General features: G+C 41.4%; 1 protein-coding gene across 1 annotated transcript in view; it reads left to right on the top strand.

Moving 5' to 3' along the window:
• The window catches only part of RYR2 (ryanodine receptor 2), a 547432-nt gene that overhangs the window by 488925 nt on the left and 35643 nt on the right, over positions 1-22864 (top strand). Inside the window, exons 89-92 of the mRNA XM_021696142.1 lie at positions 9619-9723; positions 12686-12767; positions 14850-16147; positions 16896-16963. Of these exons, the coding sequence (XP_021551817.1) occupies positions 9619-9723; positions 12686-12767; positions 14850-16147; positions 16896-16963 (1553 nt within the window). The remainder of the gene's footprint in view (positions 1-9618; positions 9724-12685; positions 12768-14849; positions 16148-16895; positions 16964-22864) is intronic.

Genomic DNA, 22864 nt, shown 5'->3' with positions numbered 1-22864 from the left:
AAAAATAACAGATGGTCTCCCAGGGCCTAGCATTGCTGCAGGTGTTTAAGGAATGACTGAGTGCATGGACACGCATGGCCAAGTGAGGCTGACGCAGGGGAGGTGCTGCAGAGGTTGGGGGTGAGAGGGACATGACCCTCACCTCCTCCTGCCCTTTCTCTCCTCTCTAGTCGTACCTTGGAAGGATCTCACTTTCTGTATTTGCTCCCTGGGTGGGGAAGAGGATCCTTATCTCAGCATTTCAAAATGGAAAAGCCACACTTGATCATTCTGAGAATTTTTCTTTAAATCAAATAAAACAAAGTTTAAATCTGTTCCAGACCGTTCACATTCCTATTTTCTTGTCTTCACTGGCTTCCACTGTTGCCTTCATATTCTCACGCATGTCTCGCAAGATATCGATATATGAATTCTCTTGATTAAATAATAAAATTATCTGATGACATTAGCAAGCCAGTGAATTCTCTAGAAAGCTGATAAAATGGTTTCTATATAACATATGGAACTTAAATGTGGAGAGTGAACATTTCCTGGTTCCTAAAATAGGTGAGATTCCTAAATTTATATAAAACTAGAAGAATCCATTAACCTCTCACTATGTGCAAAACAGTTTTTTATTGAGATATCTTGACAGAACATTATATTAGTTTTAGACATACAACAATAATGATTTGATATCTGTATATATTGCAAAATGATCACTGTACTATGTCAACTTAGTTAACATCTGTCACTGTGTATAGTTACAGTTTCTTTTCTTATGAGGAGAAAATTTAGGATTTACTCTCAAAGCAAGTTTCAAATATGCAATACAGTGTTATTAACTGTTGTCACCATGTTATACATTACATTCCCAGGACTTATTTATTTTATAACTGAAAGTTTGTACCTTCTGACCCCTTTGCCCATTTCATGCCCCCCACCACGACCACCTCTGGCAACCGCCAGTCTATCCTGTGTGTTTATGAGTTTATTCATTTGTTTGTTTGTTTTTAGATTCTACATTTAAGTGAGATCATATAATAATTGTCTGTCTCTGTCTGACTTATTTCACTTAGCATAATGCCCTCAAGGTCCATCCATGTTACAAGTGGCAAGTTTCTTTTTTTATGGCTGAATAATACTCCATTGTGTGTGTGTGAGAGAGAGAGAGAGAGATCACATTTTCTTTATCCATTCATCCATCAATAGACACTTAGGTTATTACCGTATCTTAGCTATTATAAGTAATGCCGCAATGAACATAGGATTGCATAGATCTTTTTGAGTTAGTGTTTTCATTTTCTTCAGGTAAATACCCATAAGTGGAGTTGCTGGATCATTTGGTAGCTCTATTTTAATTTTTTGAGGAATCTCCATACTGTTTTCTGCAATGGCTGCACTAATTTACATTCCCACCAACAGTGCACAAGGGTTCCCTTTTCTCCACACCCTTGCCAATGCTTGTTATTTCTTATATATATATATTTTTAAAATAGCCATCCTAAAATGTGTGAGATGATATCCCATTATGATTTTGATTTGCATTTCCCTGATGATGAGTGACATTGAACATCTTTTCATGTGCCTGTTGGCCATCTGTATGCCTTTTTTGAAAAATGTTTATTCAGGTCCTCTGCTCAGTTTTAAATCAGATTGTTTTTTGGTGTTGAGTTGTGTGAGTTTTTATATAGTTTAGATATTAACCCCTTATCAGATGTATGATTTACATGTATTTTGTCTCATTCAGTAGGTTGCCTTTTCATTTTGTTGGTGGTTTCCTTTGCTGTGCAGAAGTCTTTTAGTTTGATATAGTCTCACTTGTTTGTTTTTGCTTTTGTGGCCTTTATTTTTGGTGTCAAATCCAAAAAATTATTGCTAAGACTTATATCAAGGATCTTACCACTGTTTTTTCTTTAAAGAACTGCTGGTTTTCAGATCTTACATTCAAGTCTTTAATACATGTTGAGTTAATTTTTTGTGTATGGTGTAAGGGAGGGGTCCCAGTTTCATTCTTGCGTATGTGGTATATGTTGTTTTCCCAACACAATTTATGGAAGAGACTGTCCTTTCCCATTGTATATTCCTGGTTTTTTTGTCATCACTTAATTGACTACATATGTGTGGATTTATTTCCTGACTCTCTTCTGTTCATTTGATCTGTGGGTCTGTTTTTATGCCAGTACAATCCTGCTTTAGTATAGTATAGCTTCGTAGTATAGTTTGAAATCAGGGAACACGATATCTCCTGATTTCACAAGATTGCTTTGGCTACTCAGGGTCTTTTGTGGTTCCTTGCAAATTTTAGGATTATTTGTTCTATTTCATGAAAAATGCCATTGGAATTTTGAGAGGCATTGCATTGAATCAGTAGATTGCTTTGGATTGTATGGACATTTTAGCAGTATATAGTCTTTCAATCAATGAGCATGGGATGTCATTGCATTTGTTTGTATCTTCTTCAAATTCTTTCATCAGTGCCTTATAGTTATCACTGTACAAGACTTTTACCTCCTTGGTTAAATTTATTCCTAGGTGTTTTAATCTTTTGATGCAATTGTATGTGGAATTGCTGCCCTAATTTCTCTTTCTGATAGTTTATAGGAATACAACAGATTTCTGTATATTAATTTTGTATCCTGCAGCTTTACTGAATTGATTTATTAGTTCTCATCATTTTTTGGTGGAGTGTATTTTAGGGTTTTCTATATACAGTATCCTGTCCTCATGCAAATAGTAATAGTTTTACTTCTTTCTTTCTAATTTGGATATCTTTTATTTCTCTCGCCTAATAGCTCTGGCTATTATTCCAGTACTACACTGAATAAAAATGGAGTCCCACTTGTTTGTTTTTGCCTTTGCAAAATTCACTTTTGCAAGGAGTGGGCATCATTGACTTATTCCTGATTTTAGAGGAAAAGTTTCTGCTGAAAAAATTTGCCAATGGTTTTATGGGGGTTTCCCCTGGATGTAACAATTTGTTTTTCTCTTGCTACTTTTAAGAGTCTCTCCTTGTCTTTAACTTTTGATATTTTAATTATAATGTGCCTTGGTCTCTTTTGGTGCTTCTTATTTGGTTACTTTCCCCAGGCTAAAGAAGTTTTCAGCCATTATCTCTTCAAATAAGTTTTCTCTCCCTTTCTCTTCTCCTGATGGGGCCCCTCTGATGTGAATGTTAGTTGGATTGATATTATCCCATAAGTCCCTTAAGCTATCTTCACTTTTTTTCCATTCTGTTTCATTTTTGCTGCTCTGACTGGGTGAGTTCCACTGCCCTGTCTTTTAGTTCACTGATGCTCTCTTCAGCTCCATCTTGTCTGCTACTGAACCCCTCTTGTGTATTTTTCAATTCAGTTATTGTATTCTTCAGCTCTGTGACTTCTATTTGGAATTTTCTTATATTTTCTTTCTTTGTTGAATTTCTCACTTACTCATCTTTTCCCCTGAGTTTGGGCGGCATCTTTATGACCATTCCTTTGAACTCCATATTGTTTTGTTAATATTTTTTTCTGAGGTTTTATCTTGTTCTTTCATTTGGAATATATTCCTTTCTTCTTCTTCTTCTTCTTCTTCTTCTTCTTCTTCTCTCTTCTTTTGTCTTTCGTCTTTCTTCTTTCTTCTTCTGTTTCTGTGCATCAGATGAAACAGCCACCCTCCTCGTCTTGAAGGAGTGGCCTCCTGTAGATGAACTTTACTCTTCAGCCCTGCCCTAGCTCTTGGTTGTGCCTCAAACCGTCATGATTGCCCAAGCAGTGTATTTTATTTTTAATAACTGACAGTAATTGAAGGTGTGCCAGGCCAGTCAGTGTCCCAGAGGGGAAGAGCTTAGCACCTAGATTCAGGCTGATGGAAATTAGATCCCCGGGCGGGGGTTTTTTTTTTTTTTTTTTTTAATGCAAATGTATATAGTCCTGTGGGATGGCAAGCATAAACCCTGCTGGTCCTAGAGCAAGACAATCTGGAGGTGTCCCCTGGGCAGCAGTTGTAAAAATCAGGGCTCCAGATGAGTGTGCATTCTCCTTTCTGAGAACTACCAGTGAACTGTGGTAAGGCAGGGGCTGGAGGGCACAATGAAGGCATCCCTTGGCCTGTGTTCCCTGAGAATTCTTGGCTCCTAGATGTGTGCCAAACCTGAGGACTGCCCCCAAGGCAAAAGCTCCAGGACTAGCAAGGTGTCCTCTTTCATGGAAAGGGGAGGGATGTGTTTCTGTCTGCTCCCTGTGCAGTGCCCTGGGGTTGGTAGCCTGCCAAGAGCTCTTTCTCTGCTCCTTACAGTCCAGTGGGACCCAGAAACCCAAGCCACCCTACTCCCCAAAGCCAAGTGATCCAGGGGTATCCCCTGGCAGCATTCACACAAGCCAGGGTACCCGACATAGAAATGAGGTACATAGAAGATCTCCCCTCAGAGAGATGCCGGCGCTCTGGAATGTGGCAGAAGGAGAATGTGAAGAAAATGCATGGTCTCAGGAAGGATTTACAGTCAGCCTTTAGTTTATTAATGAGAAGCCTGCCCCTCAGGCTACAGCTCTGTTGATAAGCTAATAGACCTCTTTCACAGAAAGATTGAGCTCCTGGGTCTATTGCAACTTACTGTGCCCTGGGGGTGATAGCTTTTAAGAACTCTTACCTCATTGGTTATAATCCGGTGGGCCTCTGAGTTTAAGCCTCCCTGGCCACCAGAGCCAGGCAATATAGAGGTTCTCTGTCAGCCACAAAAATCAGGGCACCAGAGAAGAGTATAAGCCCCTTTCTGTAAGATACCAATTTTCTGGAGCGAGGGAGGAGGGGAGCACAAAGTTTGTGTTCAGCGGCCTTCCTTCCCTGAGCACAGCTCCATAGGCCCCTGTAAGTGTATCACCCCAGAAGCCTGCCTCCAGGCCAAAGCACTTACACAAACACACAGACCTCTTCTCAGAAACACCGGGATGTGTTTCTCGCTGCTGTCTGTGCAGTGTCCTGGGAGGGGTGGTCTGCCAAGAACTCCTCTATGGTTGTTAGGGCTCATGGGACCCAGGATCGTGAGTCCACCAGATGTGTGTAGAAGCCCCCCTGTGGAGATACTGGCAGCAGAGAGAGAGTACAAAGATAGCACTCAGTGGCTGGAGTGAGGCAGAGGGGAAGTTTAAACATGGTACACACCAGAGAAATTAAAAAAAGAAGAAAAATTTGAAAGATGGCACTCACTGGCTTTAGTCAAGCCCTGGGAGAACATAGATGAGAGAGCCCACAAACGAGAATAGAGATGATGCCAGCTAGTGTTAGTGAGGCAGAGGAGAAATGGGAAGATGGCAGCCTCCCTCTCTGGGGAGATCCCGGCAGACCCTTGCCCCTCAGACCCATGCTTCGGAATTAGGAAATGAGTCTCTTTCACATGAAGTGTGGGTACTTTACAAGGGGCTCCTTCTGCGCTGGGCCCTGGAGTGGGTGAGTCTACACTCAAGGGCACTTTATGAGCGTTTCTTTCCTTAGTTCACAGCCCCATAGGTGTTGTGGGCGGGAGCCCCATTGATCTTAAAAGCCAGATGTTTGGAGGGCTCATTTCTCAGGTACTGGTATTAATAGTTGGGGTGCCCATTGTAGGGTACAATCCCTTTGCTCCTCATGGAGAAACTCTGGGTTTTGAGTTTTCTTCCAGTTGTGGGGTATCACACCTCAAGCGGGGTTTATGGTGAGACTGCTCAGCCTTTCCTGCCTGCTACCATATGCTTTCTGTCTCATTTGCTGACAAGTAGGGGTCGGTCCGCCAATTTTTAGGTTTTTTTCAAAGGAAATTGTTCCATACATAGCTATAGATTTGGTGTATCCATGGGGGGAGGTGAGTTCAGGATCCTCCTATGTCACCATCTTGAACTGGAACCCCAAACTTTATTCTCACTTGTTTGTGTAACAGAGAACATTCTATATGAGAATTCAAGGGATAAAGTAGCTTGGCTTATTATGGCTTGTTCATTTTTTTTTTTTTAAAGATTTTATTTATTTATTTGACAGAGAGAGAATGAGAGACAGAGAGCATGAGAGGGAGGAGGGTCAGAGGGAGAGGCAGACTCCCTGCCGAGCAGGGAGCCCGATGTGGGACTTGATCCCGGGACTCCAGGATCATGACCTGAGCCAAAGGCAGTCGCTTAACCAACTGAGCCACCCAGGCACCCCGGCTTGTTCATTTTTTTTGAAGATATTTAAAAATCTATTTATTTGAGATAGAGAACAGGAGCAGGGAGGGAGAAGCAGACCCCCCTACTAAGCAGGGAGCCTCACTCAGGGGATCCCACGGACCCTGGGATCATGACCTGAGCCAAAGGCAGACGCACAACTGACTGAGCCACCCAGGCGCCCCATGGCTTGTTCATTTTTTAATTCCTTGTTACTCCTAGTTTATATGGCATTTTTATATAAATTAATCATTTCTGAAATGTATATGTTAATAAAAATTTTGTTATAATTTTAGATATACAGAAAAGTTGAAAAAAAGTAGAGAAAGTCTCCATGTAAGATTCACCTGGCCAGCTCTCCCTAACATTGACATTTTATGTAACTATGACACATTTATCAAAAGCAAGAAGTAGAAATAGAATCTTCTAATCTAAATTACAGACTTTATACTGACTTTACCAGTTTTTCCACGAATGTCCTTTTTCTCTTCTGGGAACCAGTCCAAGCCACCACATTGAATTTAATGAGATATATTTTGAGGAAGCTTGTGTTAACATTATATTTACTGACTGTTATTAATACTGTGAATAAAAGCTCATCATTAGCCTTCATGCTTATTTTGGACTGCCTTTTAGATTACCGTATTGCATACTGCTTTTTGATTCAAATTTTTGCTAGCTGTAGAGAATTATTTAAGAGGGAGATCCAAAACCAGTGAAATCAAGGTAATCATCTATAGGATTCCATTCCAGTTTTAATAAGGGGGGAAGAATAAGAATTGTTTGAATGAGAGGGCATTATATTGTCTAAGTTCCTAAAGTAAGACCACAAAATAATCAGTGAGAAAAGAGAAAATTTTAGTTGTTATTGCCAGAAGTTCAATCTGAAAGTAAGACCAACCCACTCTGCAGCAGTTAGTGAGGGTTTTATATGATGAAGGCCCCAAGGAGATGCAAGAAATAAGAATGTTCCGCAGTAGGTGAGGCGCATGCTCGATTCAGATGAGTGATCATCTCCCAGAAGTGATAGAAGGTCCTAGAAAATAATGTAAATTCTGTATGTTTCCGCTTTAGAAGGAAAAATGGGTACGTTGGCCTTAGGTCTGCAACTCTGTCACCTCAGGTTGCAAAAACAGCTCTTGGTCACCTGGAATTGCAGAAGACCTTAGTCCTTTGTCATATAATATTTTAGCTTTTGATTAAAATATTAAATACCACGTGAAGAAGATTTTTTCCTGACTGGAGGAAAAATCAAGGTTATTTTCTTTGAAATGGCATTTAATTTAATTTTATTTTTAAATATTTGTTTATTGAAGTAGTCTCTGAACCCAAGGTGGGGCTCGAACTCACGATCCCTAGATCAAGAGTCACATGCTCCTCCAAATGAGCCAGCCAGGTGCCCCTGAAAAGGCCTTTTAGTGTTCAGGTAGTGGCCCCTGCACTTTGTACCCTTGCAGCTCTTTGCACCGTGAAGCACTGTGCACACGCTCGACTTGAGCCCTGGTGGAATCCTGAAGATCCATTGCTTCAAAACCAGAGTTGTTAGGAGCCAGACAGGACTGAAGTACAGTCGAGTCATGGTAGCCTGGTCCCTTGAATGGCCCAAATGTATGAAGCTGCAAGTTAAAATAACCTGACTCCTCCTCACCACCTTCTCTCACACTTATTCTGTGGGCCATTTCTTGACCACTCTTTGAACGGACCTTGTGTGCTGGCTACTCTCAGATCCATAAAATCCTTCAGTCATTTTGTCCCAGGAAGCGTCCCACTCAGTCATAGTGCAGTGGTACACTTCGCTCTTTCTTATCTGAAATCTCCCCTTGCCCTTGGGCTAGAAATGCCTCTCATGTGAGGGTGGAGGGCCAGGCATATGATCTGCGCTTCTCTTCTGTCTCCCCATAGGATTCTTTTCTTCCTCCTTCTTCCCCTCCTTCCCCTCAGCCTCTGGGGTCCTCAGGGTTGGATTGGACCTGTGCTGAGAGGAAGAAGCATGGGCGAGGGGTTAGTGATGGTGGAGAAGGTCTTCCTTCCTCCAGGGCACACGTAATTCAGGACTGCACAGCAGAGCTGGGTCTGGTGGCCTATTGTATTCTTTCTCTGATGAGTGGACTTGGCCCGCTGACTGCTTTCAGCGCCTGGACATGCCTCTTTTCCCACCCAGACGCTGTTCATCCCGTGACCTCTGTCCATTCGCCTTGGAATCACCACCTTTTCAGACAGTGTTGTTGGGCAAGATTCCGTAGTCTTGTAGGAGCCCATATGAGAAGCACATATCTTTTTTTTGTCACTCTGTGCCTTTCACACTTTCTAATACCCAGCTTCAGGAAACAGGTGCCAAGCACTCCGGATGGCTCTCTCGAAGGCTCCTTGCTCACTTGGTGTAAAGGATGCCCTGTCTCTCCTTTTCCATCACAACAGGAGTGGAAGGTAGAGATGCCCAGCATGTGGGGAGCTCTCCAAAGTCTCTCAGTTTTCACTTTCATACCCTTTATATCCTTAGGGTAGAAAGATCTATTGAGTCTCCCCCTTTGCACACACGTAGTCTAGCACCTTGCTTTTGAAACACGGAGGTACCTGGCACTTACTGTCTTTTACCATCAGCTTTAGGAGAAAAGAGAAGCCGAGAACAGGACAAAGTTCCAATTCAATATCTTGTCAGTATCTCTTCCCGTCACTTATTCCTAGAGTAAACGTGTTTTAATGTTCTCTCAAATCTATACTCATTGCGAGTCATTTGTTGAAAGGAATGAATGAATTGGAAGTTAAGAACTGTGTTGTGTGTATATATATATATATATATATTTTTTTTTTAATAGAATCCTTGTCATTTATTTCCCTGGTCGATGTAGGTGTGTTTGCAAAACTTAGTGATTGTAGAATTTTTCCTTGGGAAATAAAAATAGAAACTGCCTCCATTCAAGCATTCTGCCTTCTCTGGTATCACGTAAAGATCACTTCTGAAGTGTGAGCTAAGAGAGCAAAGTTAGGTTCCAACTGCCCTGGATTCTGGGTTTGCGAATTTAATGACCGGGTAATCATCTTTTAAAATCTCAGTGGTTGTAAACTTGGTAAAACAGCTGTACACTTAAGAAACCGCTGAAGAGGACTTTTTCCTCGATATGAATGCTTTGTCCAGGTTACTATTTAGCAATAAGAGGTAATTGCCTCTTATCTTAAGCTTAATCTCAGATCCTACACCAGAGAGTAAGGACTGATTGATTTGACTTAACAACCAAAACAACTGGCTCCTACCCTCTTCCTCTAAATAAAAGAAACTAAAAACCAGACAAACATGAAGTAAGTCACCGTTCTTTTTTTGTCAGTGTTTTATTAAGCATACAGAAAGAGAACATGAAAATCCTTGAGAAACTGTTCTTAGAATTTGTTATATGTAAACACTACGTTAATTTTGTCCCTGCTTATTAGTGGAAAGTTTATTTTGGCCATTAAGTTATCGAGAATGATTGCTGTCTATCTGTTTCTGCTCCAGGGTCCTTGTACTGGGAATCAGCAGAGCTTGGCCCACAGCAGGCTGTGGGATGCAGTTGTGGGCTTTCTTCATGTATTTGCCCACATGCAGATGAAGCTGTCTCAGGTAAATCCTCCATCCTAAATGACAAGTACGATAATCATTGGCAAATTCAACATGCTTACCTTTGAATATGATCTTTCTTAGATCACTTCTTCCTACATCTTTTACTCTCTACATATTTCTTTTTCTTTTTTTTTTTTAAAGATTTTATTTATTTATTTGAGAGAGAGAGAATGAGAGACAGAGAGCATGAGAGGGAGGAGGGTCAGAGGGAGAAGCAGACTCCCTGCCGAGCAGGGAGCCCGACGTGGGACTCGATCCCGGGACTCCAGGATCATGACCTGAGCCGAAGGCAGTCGCTTAACCAACTGAGCCACCCAGGCTCCCTCTCTACATATTTCTTAAAGATTTTATTTATTTATTTTATAGAGAGAGAGAGAGCTGGGTGGGGGAGGAGCAGAGGGAGAGGGAGAGAGAGAGATTCGCAAGCAGACTCCGTGCTGAGCACAGACCCTGAGATCACGACCTCAGTGGAAATCAAGAGTCACGTGCTTAACCACCTGAGCCACCCAAGCACCCCTTTTACTCTATTTAAAAAAAAAACAAAAATTTTAATAAAAGAATTTTATGTGAGCTAAGAATAGGTGGGAGCCATTATTCAAATTTGAGAACAAAAGGTATTAAGGAATTGAATATAATGGAGAAATAACACATTGTAGTCCTCAAACATTGTACATTTTACCATCCTTCGTAGACCCACTTCTTGGTGATTATTCACTGGAGTTTTCCTCCTCCCTGCAGGTAATTGAAAAAGGATTTGTAATCTGCAAATCCCTTGCTAAAGAAAGACAGTTTTCTTACTGAGTCATAAATGAGCTGCTGTTCTCAATAGATGACATTCACTCATCAACAGGACATGTAACTTTGCGAAAGTCAAAGAGAAAAAATATGTAAGGAACAGATTTGCAGAAAAGTGTAAATAAGTCTCTTTGATGCGGTGAACTTTGATGATGGGTCCCGAGATCTGACATACCTGTCAGGGCGTGGGTGTTTGCCAGGTGTCAGGGAGAGGAAAGTGTGCTGGATTTAAGGCCAACCATTGCCCGTCCTGCCCGGTGTTTTCATTCACGTGTCCCGACAGTATGCATGCAGCAGCTTCCTTTCACTTGCACTGCCCCCCGCAATATGCAGGAGCATATTGTCAGAGATACACAAAGCCAGGCATTGGTTAAAGTGGTGAGGACAGGTTTTCATCAGTAATGAACTATCATAGTAGGGCAAAGAGTCCAGCATGAACGGAGCTCCACTTTGATTTGTACAGAGTGAGTGGGTGTTTTAAAGGGAGAACGAGGAACCAGGCAGGGGAGGGCAATAGAGACAGGAAGGGAGAGATACAATTACACCAGCTGTGCCCACAGGCTGACAGTTCTTGAAGTTCAGCTCCTACCCTCACACAGAGACTGGGAGAGGAGACTGGTCCCCAGGTGTCAGCAGGCACAAAAAGGACAATTTTTTTTTTTTTTTTTAGCAGCCTTGAGTTTTCCCAGGCAGTCCCTCTAAGGTGGGCTAGGATCATCCTAGGGATGCAACCTTAAGCTGGTAGAAACTATATTAGTATTTTGTTCAAGTCTTTATAGCTCAAGATTGAACCCTAGTTGAAAGAGGACTCAGAAGAGCCTGGCTTGAGTTTTGTCAACATCTAGTTATTGGTGACTTCCACCAAATAAGGAAATAACATGATTCTTTCATCTAATCACTAGTGACATTTTAGTGGGTAAAAGAAACCAACATGAACCAAATTGATACACTTACGAGAGAGTTCTCATTCTGGTGTAGTTCCATTGTTTTGTTAACATCTGGTGCTACCTAGCAGTTTTTCAGTTTGTAGACCTAGCCAAGGGAACATTATTTAGAAAGAAAGTCTCATCTTTCCAGCCATAGAGAAATTTAGCCTTGTATGTAGCAAAATCTAAATGAGTAAAATGATACCTTGTGTAATTTTTTTAAAAGAAACAAAGCATAGTTTCAAATAAAAAGAAAATTTGGCGATTCATAATGTCATCATGTGGATGTAAGTACATTCTGTGTTTCTAGAAGCTGAATCTAAGCAGTGATGTTTGGACACAACGTATCTCTGTAAAAGAATTTTTTTCATGATGAAAATTCAAAAGCAAACACAAACAAACAAAAAACCCAAAAAAAGTTAACCAGGGAAATATCAGGGAGTTTAATAAAACGTAAATAACATATTATACATTGTTCATATAGGTGGTACTTGGGTACATTTTTGTTAGATTTATATAAAATAAATTTATGTCATATCACTGTTATGCCTATTTTTCCTGAATAAGTTAATTTTTACAAAACATATAGCATTTTTGTGTAATAAGTTAGGAAGAAGGAAAAACAAGTTCAGTCTTCAAGTAAAAAAAGATGTCAGGAACCATGAGAGACTCAGGACTCTGAGAAACAAACTGAGGGTTCTAGAGGGGAGGGGGGTGGGAGGATGGGTTAGCCCGGTGATGGGTATTAAAGAGGCACGTTCTGCATGGAGCACTGGGTGTTATATGCAAACAATCATGGATCACTACATCAAAAACTAATGATGTATGGTGACTAACATAACATAATAAAATAAAATTAAAAAAAAAAAAAGAAGTCAGATGTGTGGAGGCACCTGCGTCTTGTGTGGTGCTGGAGAATCTGAGGCTGCTTTCATCCTTCTGTTAGACTTGTTTATTGTCCTCAGACATACTTTAATAAAATGAGATAGAATCAGTAGTAAATACTAACTCTGAAGTATATCTCTTTGCAATAGGCTACATACTTACACTTGGCCTTTCTTTTATTCTATAATCCTGGAAAGTATTTACGATTGGTAAAGCACTACTCTTTGTGAGAATAAGTATGCTGTTCCTGCTACATAATCGTCTCATATTCTCTCAAATGCAATATATACGCTATATATTATATATATTATGTATTATGTGTTCTATGTTAATATAACATATGTTAATATTTTCAGGATTCCAGTCAAATTGAGCTATTAAAAGAATTAATGGATCTTCAGAAGGACATGGTGGTCATGTTGCTGTCCATGTTAGAAGGTAGTTTTCATTTATATTTTCAAGTTCCCCTTATTCTTTTATTTCAAGGATCAATATGTGCTTACTTATGAAGTCAGCATGCCACAAAGAATAAAATATCAACACTGAGATGTGGCAGATACCTTGGATTTATCACTGGCTTTATTACTGTTTTCTCAAAGTTATCTTTTTTAAAAAGAGGTACCTTGCCTATCTCAGTTTACATAGGGGTGGGATGAAACCAGTAGTAATGTATGCGACACTTTTCATCTCACAGTGATAGCCTAAGAATACACTCTCCAGACACATAGTACATAAAGATTCTATTTGCTTGTTAGTCTGTTTGTGATCAGAGGGGACGACGGGCATTTGGATAAACTCCAACTGCGTAAACCACGGCCTTGAGCTGGCTGCACTGTGACTCCCAAGGGTTATTCACATCCTTCAGGAGAAAGAGAACAGGGGGCACCACCCCGCAGGACGGCTGCTGGTGGCAATCTCGTGCATGCTCCCGCCACGGGCCTCCTTCCTCTCTCATTCTCTCTCTTTTCTCTTTCCAACTTGTCTTTTTCTGCTACTGCATTCCTCTTCTGTGTCAGGCAGGAATAAGCGTGGTGGTCAAGAGCTTGGGTTCGAATCCCCGCTTTCCCACTTCCTAGCAGTGCGACCCTTGCCCTAGTTCCTTCTTCATTTCCTCCTCCGTAAAATGGAGGTAATGACAGAGGGAATGTGAGAAGTCCGTGAAATCATGTGAATACGACCAAAGCTACTAAAAAATGTTTGCTATTGTTACCTATCCTTTTTTCTTGATTCCCTCCTAATTTTTCTCTGGTTCTCAGTTGGCCGTGCATTGCGTAACTGCACTTCGATTAATGAAGGCAAGAGGCATGCCTTGTACTAGGACTTCAAAGATGCCACATTGGCAGGAACCCTTAGGTGGCAGCCACTGTATACCCTCTGAGCACAGGACCCTTTACCATGACGTCAAATCAAATCTTCGTCTAGATAATAGTAACAAGCAGAATAAAAGCAGGAGAAGCAGTGACTGCACCCGTGACAATGTAAATTCACCTGCTATCATGTATCAGCTCCTCATTTAATCCTCATGCCAGGGTTATGAGTTTGATAGTATCATTACCGCTGTTTTGCAAATGAGGAAACTGAGGCACCGAAAGCTGAGGTTGCTCAGCTAGTAGATGGTGGAACCTGGATTCAAACCCAACAGTGTGGCTCCTGAGCCCGCGCTCATAACCATGGTGTTTACTGCGGCACAAGTGGACTCCAGCAGACCTCACCACTTGTCTTTGTTCTGTTGCTGTCTTTATGTTACACTGCACATTCTGTTCAAGGAATAAAAGCGTTCTATGACTCTATAATTTAGGGTACTATCTAATTTTCTCAAGCTTATCAGTGATCTTCCATTTTCGGACAATAAATATTCTGGACCATGAAGAAATGTAGGGAGAGGGCTTTACATTGTAAACCAGAAAGAGCATATAATTTGCTTTCAGAGGATCTGTTTAAAGTCCTGGCACTCACCCTCACTAATCCTGTCCCAACGGGCACATTGATTTAACCCACTGATTTGCTCAACTTCACTTTCCTCAATAGTAAAATCAGAATTAATAAAAAGTACGGCCTTACAGAGCTATGAACATTAAATCGGGCATTGTCTACGAGTAGTGATTTTTCAACCCTAAAAAGCTGTCCAAATGCTCATTTTTATTATTAATATGAAACTGGACTTCAGTTTCTAGCTTTAGGATATAAATATTTCCCCCATTTGCTCTATCTGAGAACATGTTGCTTCCTTGATCAATCTGAGGAAAAAAAACAACAACAGCTTTTGTTCAAATACCGTTGCACCCGTTAGTCTAACCACTTTGCAAAATACGGTTTTGCATGTGTTTATGTAATCACTCCTTTAAGCTAGAGTTTCCAAATCACTCTCCATCTTTTCCTGAGACTTTGTGCAGTGGAAGATAAACAAGGAGGTATCCTTGATTCAGATGTCATGTAAGAGTTACATTGTCATTTTTTTTCTGTAGGCACTGGTTTTATCAAAAATGTTTCCTTTGAACGCATGCAATTCTTTACCACCAGGTAATGTTGTTAATGGAACCATTGGCAAACAGATGGTCGATATGCTCGTGGAATCTTCCAACAACGTGGAGATGATTCTCAAGTTTTTTGACATGTTCTTAAAACTAAAGGATTTGACTTCTTCTGACACATTTAAGGAATATGATCCTGACGGCAAGGGAGTCATTTCCAAGAGGGACTTCCATAAAGCGATGGAGAGCCATAAGCACTACACGCAGTCAGAAACCGAGTTTCTTCTGTCCTGTGCAGAGACTGATGAAAACGAGACCCTCGACTATGAAGAGTTTGTCAAACGGTTCCACGAGCCTGCGAAGGACATCGGCTTCAACGTTGCCGTTCTCCTGACCAACCTGTCCGAACACATGCCCAACGACACTCGACTGCAGACGTTCCTGGAGTTGGCAGAGAGCGTGCTGAATTACTTCCAGCCCTTTCTGGGCCGCATCGAGATCATGGGAAGTGCCAAACGCATCGAACGGGTTTATTTCGAAATCAGTGAGTCCAGCCGCACCCAGTGGGAGAAACCCCAGGTCAAGGAGTCCAAACGGCAGTTCATCTTTGACGTGGTCAACGAAGGGGGAGAAAAGGAGAAGATGGAGCTTTTCGTCAACTTCTGCGAGGACACCATATTTGAAATGCAACTGGCGGCGCAGATCTCTGAGTCGGATCTGAATGAGAGGTCGGCGAATAAGGACGAAAGTGAGAAGGAGAAGCCCGAAGAGCAGGGGCCCAGAATGGGTTTCTTTTCCATTCTGACGGTCAAGTCGGCCCTGTTGGCTCTCAGGTACAATATCTTGACCCTCATGCGAATGCTCAGCCTGAAGAGCCTGAAGAAACAGATGAAGAAGGTGAAGAAGATGACTGTGAAGGATATGGTCACAGCCGCCTTTTCATCCTATTGGAGTATGTTCGCGAGCCTCCTGCACTTCGTGGCCAGCGTTTCCAGAGGCTTTTTCCGCATCATTTGCAGCCTGCTGCTGGGGGGCAGCCTGGTAGAAGGAGCGAAGAAGATCAGAGTGGCAGAGCTCTTAGCCAACATGCCGGACCCCACTCAGGATGAGGTGAGGGGGGACGGCGAAGAAGGGGACAGGAAACCCCTGGAAGCCACCCTGCCCTCGGAAGATCTGACAGACCTGAAGGAACTGACAGAGGAAAGCGACCTTCTTTCAGACATATTTGGCTTGGATCTGAAGAGAGAAGGAGGACAGTACAAACTCATTCCCCATAATCCAAACGCCGGCCTCAGTGACCTCATGAGCAACCCGGTCCCCATCCCCGACGTGCAAGAAAAATTCCAGGTAATGGACTCTAAGTCACCGTAGCCCTCTGGGCTTCAGGTGGGTGTGAAAAATGAACTTTACCCCCATTCTCAGGCTGGTGCCAGAGTGGTGTTAAATCCGTGACTTGAGTTTCCAAAGGGAAATGGTAGGCAATGCTGGCCTTGTTAAGATTCTTTACAAATTACTAAAGTATCTTAAACTGTTAAGGTATAAGCTCAAGTCCCCACCCTAACGACAACAGTCAGCTGAGCAATCATCCTAGCCACACATATTTTATGAGTCTTTACCATGTGCCTAATGCCACTGGGTATCATAACGCATTCAGGGAAACAGAAGATGTGACCACTGCTTTCAAATTGCCTTAAAGAGTTTGTTAGAAAGATCTAACTAACACGAAAAAACTGGGAAATTAGTAAGTGCTCAGTAAGTATAGACACTAGACGGTAGAGGTCACAAACATTGAGAAAGTGGAGACGTCACTACGGTTTGGAGTAGTTCGGTGAAACCTAAAGGAGTGAGTAACGTTTGAGGACGTGGATGAGGTCAAGAAGGTCCTTCTGAAGTACGAAAAGAAAGTGAGAAGGAGCCTAGCAGGTCTGTACTTAACTGCTGGCGTGGGAGGGACGAGCAGAGTGAAGGGCCAGTGTGGCAAGAGGGTATCATCTGTAGGTTGTGGTTTGCCTCGTGGTCACAGGGTTCCCTCAACTCACTCAAAGGTGATGTGTAATCCCTGCTTTTCTTTCTTCTTCCCCTTGGCTCATTCAAGGAACAGAAGGCAAAAGAGGAAGAAAAGGAGGAAAAAGAAGAAAACAAATCTGAACCCGAGAAGGCCGAGTATGTGTCGTTTCTGTATACTTCCCTTTGTTTCACTAAGTCTGCGTTACTTCCTCTCCCTCCCTCCTGAGCACATGACGGACAGTCTGGTGCTACAGGACTAAATCCGCCATCCTAGAGGAGAGGCTCTGGCAACCCCTCGGGCTGCCATGCCATCCCTTCCTCCTTGTTCCATGAGGATTCTGTTTGTGTACGACTCCCGTGATTCCGTGTCATGCTGTCCACAAGGGCACTGACTGCTTCAGTTCTGGGCCTAAAACCATGCGGACACTCTTGTCCTCATCAGCCAGGGAGGAGACAAATGTTCTGAACGCCATTGTGTAGAATTCTTGCACTGACGTCCCATGCATAAAAATGGCCTGGCGAATTTGTTAAAAACAAAGATCCATCCCCGGGCCCCACCGCAGAGATCCCTGATTCAGCAGGTCTGGTGCGGGACCCAGAAATCTTCGGTTTCCCCCTACATTCCCAGTGCTACAGAGCAATAAGAAATAAAGAGCTGAATGTGAAACAATAAAAATGGATCACTTCCTCATAACACTGGCTTTCTGTCAATCACTGAAACCTACATCTTTCCCCCAGTTTAGATAGCTTCATGTGCACACTTTTAAAAAATCAGTGAAGTCAAATCTGAAGTGCCTGTAAGAGCCACCGTGCTCCCTTAGCACTTATATTTTTCTCTTCATTGCTATTTTCTTTGGCTATTCTTTACAGTCGGCACTATTTATAGATCCTTCTCGGTTGTAAAAATGGCCACATTAATGACTGTTTTAGTGAAATGAAACAGCATGACAGTCATTTCAGGGACAGTTCTTTCGTGTTAAAAAAATGTCAGAGCTCATACAGGTTAAGTATGGGTTGTGTATATGTGGCATAAATAGACTTTCATGAAGGATTTTGGTATTTTATACCCAGAAGGGTTGTAGGTGTCAAATTTCAGTGCTTCTGATTCCATAATTGTCTGCAAAATGAGTATCTTGACGTGCTTTATCCATGTGAAACAACCAAATGCATACGCCTCTGATTTTAGGTCCTAATGGCTGGTCAGTGTGAAAACTGAACCTTAAAATAATAATTTAAAAATAAGGTTGTTTGGAAAGTCACAGCAAAAAAAGAAAAAAAAAAGCGTCTTCTTTGATATCCTCTTTTTACTTGTTTTTATTGCACAACTGGAAGACAATGTGCTCCATATAGCTCTAAAAACACTTCAGGGGCGCCTGAGTGGCTCAGATGGTCAAGCATCTGCCTTCGGCTCAGGTCATGATCCTGGAGTCCCTGGATCGAGTCCCGCATCGGGCTCCCTGCTCAGCAGGGAGTCTGCTTCTCCCTCTGGCGCTCCCCCCTCTCATGTGCTCTCTCACTCTCTCTCGTTCTCTCTCTCAAATAAATAAATAAAATCTTTAAAAAAAATAAAATAAAAACACTTCAGGCCTGTAAAATGTCCTTTATTTTATTTTATTTTTTTCCTTTATTATTTTCTATTTATTTATTTATTTTATTTTATTATGTTATGTTAGTCACCATACAATACATCATTGGTTTTTGATGTGGTGATCCACGATCCATTGTTTTCGTATAACACCCAGTGCTCCATGCAGTACGTGCCCTCCTTAATACCCGTCACTGGGCTAACCAATCCCCCCTCCCCCCTCCCCTCTAAAACCCTGTTTGTTTCTCAGAGTCCATGGTCTCTCATGGTTCATCTCTCCCTCCAATTCCCACCCCCCTCATTTTTCCTTCCTTCTCCTAGTGTCCTCCATGCTATTCCTTATGTTCCACAAATAAGTGAAACCATATGATAATTGACTTTCTCTGCTTGACTTATTTCACTTAGCATAATCTCGTCCAGTCCCATCCATGTTGATGTAAAAGTTGGGTATTCATCCCTTCTGATGGCTGAGTAATATTCCATTGTAATATGGACTACATCTTCTTTATCCATTCATCTGTTGAAGGGCATCTCGGCTCTTTCCACAGTTTGGCTATTGCGGGCATTGCTGCTATGAACATTGGGGTGCATATGGCCCTTCTCTTCACTACATCTGTGTCTTTGGGGTAAATACCCAGAAGTGCAATTGCTGGGTCATAGGGTAGCTCTATTTTTAAATTTTTGAGGACCCTCCACACTGTTTTCCAAAGTGGCTGTACCAACTTGCATTCCCACCAACAGTGTAAGAGGGTTCCCCTTTCTCCACAACCTCTCCAACATTTCTTGTTTCTTTCCCTGTCCATTTTTGCCATTCTGACTGGTGTAAGGTGGTATCTCAGTGTGGTTTTGATTTGGATTTCCCTGATGGCTAATGATGTTGAACATTTTTTCATGTGTCTGTTAGCCATTTGTATGTCTTCTTCAGAGAAGTGTCTTTTCATATCTTCTGTCCACATTTTGACTTGATTATTTGTTTTTTGGGTGTTGAGTTTGAGAAGTTCTTTATAAATCTTGGATACCAGCCCTTTATCTGTAGTGTCATTTGCAAATATCTTCTCCCATGCTGTGGGTTGCCTCTTTGTTTTGTTGACTGTTTCCTTTGCTGTGCAGAAGCTTTTTATCTTGATGAAGTCCCAAAAGTTCGTTTTTGCTTTTGTTTCACTAGCTTTTGGAGATGTATCTTAAAAGAAGTTGCTGTGGGCAATGTCAAAGAGATTACTGCCTATGTTCTCCTCTAGGATTTTGATGGATTCCTGTCTCACATTGAGGTCTTTCATCCACTTTGAGTTTATCGTTGTGAAAGGTGTTAGAAAATGGCTGAGTTTCATTCTTCTGCATGTGGCTGTCCAATTTTCCCAGCACCATTTGTTGAAGAGACTGTCTTTTTTCCATTGCATGTTTTTTCCTGCTTTGTCAAAGATTATTTGACCATAGAGTTGAGGGTCCATATCTGGGTTCTCTATTCTGTTCCATTGGTCTGTATGTCTGTTTTTGTGCCAGTACCATGCTGTCTTGGTGATCACTGATTTGTAATGTGATCACCAAATTCCAATGTAATGCGATGCTCCCAGCTTTGTTTTTCTTTTTCAACATCTCCTTGACGATTCGGGGTCTTTTCTGATTCCATACAAATTTTAGGATTGTTTGTTCCAGCACTTTGAAAAATGTCATTGGAATTTTGAACGGGATGGCATTGAAGGTATAGATGGCTCTGGGTAGCATAGACATTTTAACAATGTTTATTCTTCTGATCCATGAGCATGGAATATTTTTCCATCTTTTTGTGTCTTCTTCAATTTCTTTCATGAGTGTTTTGTAGTTCCTAGAGTATAGATCCTTTACCTCTTCGGTTAGGTTTATTCTGAGGTATCTTACGGTTTTTGGTGCTATTGTAAATGGAATCGTTTCTCTAATTTCTCTTTCTGCAGTTGCGTTGTTAGTGTATAAGAAAGCAACTGAATTCTGTGCATTGATTTTGTATCCCACCACATCACTGAATTGCTGGATGAGTTCTAGTAATTTGGGGGTGGAGTCTTTTGGGTTTTCCACATAAAGTATCATGTCATCTGCGAAAAGAGAGAGTTTGACTTCTTCTTTGCCAATTTGAATACCTTTTATTGATTTTTGTTGTCTGATTGCTGTCGCTAGGACTTCTAGTACTATGTTGAACAACAGTGGTGAGAGTGGGCACCCTTGACGTGTTCCTGATCTTAAGGGAAAGGCTCTCAGCTTTTCCCCATTGAGGGGGATATTTGCTGTGGGTTTTTCATAGATGGATTTTATGAGCTTGAGGAATGTTCCCTCTATCCCTATACTCTGGAGAGTTTTAATCAGGAAAGGATGTTGTATTTTGTCAAATGCTTTTTCTGCATCAATTGAGAGGACCATATGGTTCTTCTCCCTCCTCTTATTAATGTGTTCTATCACATTGATTGATTTGCGAATGTTGAACCACCTCTTGCATCCGGTGGATAAATCCCACTTGGTCGTGCTGGATGATCCTTTTAATGTATTGTTGGATCCTATTAGCTAGGATTTTGTTGAGGATTTTGGAATCCATATTCATCAGGGATATCGGTCTGAAATTCTCCTTTTGGATGGGGTCTTTGCCTGGTTTGGGGTAATGCTGGCCTCATAGAATGAGTTTGGAAGTTTTCCTTCTGTTTTTATTTTTTGAAACAGCCTCAGTAGAATAGGTATTATTTCTTCTTTGAATGTTTGGTAGAATTCCCCAGGGAATCCATCAGGCCCTGGACTCCCGTTTTTTGGGAGGTTTTTGATCACTGCTTCAATCTCGTTACTGGTTATTGGCCTATTCAGGTTGTCAATTTCTTCCTGTCTCAGTCTTGGCAGCTTATAGGTTTCCAGGAAGGCCTCCATTTCATCCAGATTGCTCAGTTTGTTGGCATATAGTTGTTGATAATAATTTCTAATAATTGTTTCTATTTCCTTGGTGTTAGTCGTGATCTCTCCCCTTTCATTCATAATTTTATTAATTTGGGTCCTTTTTCTTTTCTTTTGGATAAGTCTGGCCAGTGGTTTATCGATCTTATTAATTCTTTCAAAGAACCAACTTCTAGTTTCGTTGATCTGATCTACTGTGTTTCTGGTTTCTAATTCATGGATTTCTGCTCTAATTTTAATTATTTCTCTTCTAATGCATGGCTGAGGTATCATTTGTTGCTTTTTCTCTAGTTCTTTAAGGTGTAGAGTTAGTTGATGAATTCGGGATTTTTCTATTTTTTTGAGTGAGGCTTGGATGGCTATGTATTTCCCCCTTAGGACCGCCTTTGCAGTATCCCATAGGTTGTGGACCGATGTGTTTTCGTTCTCATTGATTTGCATCAATTGTTTAAGTTCTTCTTTGATTTCCTGGTTGACCCAAACATTCTTGAGCAGAGTGGTCTTTAGCTTCCAAGTGTTTGAATTTCTGCCAAATTTTTTATTGTGCTTGAGTTCCAGTTTTAGAGCATTGTGGTCTGAGAATATGCAGGGAATAATCTCAGTCTTTTGGTATCGGTTGAGACCTAATTTGTGACCCAGTATGTGGTCTATTCTGGAGAAGTTTCCACGTGCGCTCGAGAAGAATGAGTAGTCTGTTGTTTTAGGGTGGAATGTTCTGTAAATATCTATGAGGTCCATCCGGTCCAGTGTATCATTCAAAGCTCTTGTTTCCTTGTTGATTTTCTGCTTAGATGATCTGTCCATTGCTGAGAGTGGAGTATTGAGGTCTCCTACAATTAACGTATTGTTATCAATATGACTCTTTATTTTGGTTAACAGTTGGCTTATACAGATGGCTGCTCCCATGTTGGGAGCATAGATATTTACAATTGTTAGATCTTCTTGTTGGATAGACCCTTTAAGAATGATATAGTGTCCTTCTGTGTCTCTAATTACAGACTTTAGTTTAAAATCTAATTTGTCTGATATAAGAATTGCTATCCCAGCTTTCTTTTGAGGTCCGCTGGCATGGAAGATGGATCTCCATCCCTTCACTTTCAGTCTGGATGTATCTTTAGGTTCAAAATGAGTCTCTTGTAGACAGCATATGGATTGGTCCTGTCTTTTTATACAATCTGCAACCCTGTGCCGTTTTATGGGAGCATTTAGGCCATTCATGTTGAGAGTGATTACTGAAAGATATGAATTAATTGTCATCATGTTGCCTATGAAGACCTTGTTTTTATAGATTGTCCCTGTAAATTTCTGTTGTAGATCACTCTTGGGGTCCTTCTCCTTTTATAGAACCCCCCCCTTAATATTTCTTGCAGGGCCGGCTTAGTGGTCACATATTCTTTCAGTTTCTGCCGGTCGTGGAAGCTCCGCATCTCTCCATCCATTCTAAATGACAGCCTTGCCGGATATAGTATTCTTGGCTGCATGTTCTTCTCATTTAGTACCCTGAATATGTCTTGCCAGGCCTTTCTGGCTTGCCAGGTCTCTGTGGATAAGGTCTGACGTTATTCTGC

This window comes from Neomonachus schauinslandi, chromosome 6 (genome assembly GCF_002201575.2).
Source record: "Neomonachus schauinslandi chromosome 6, ASM220157v2, whole genome shotgun sequence".
NCBI classification, from domain to species: Eukaryota; Metazoa; Chordata; class Mammalia; order Carnivora; family Phocidae; genus Neomonachus; species Neomonachus schauinslandi.
Note: the sequence above shows the minus strand (reverse complement) of the source record. Positions and strands in the feature narration are given on the sequence as shown.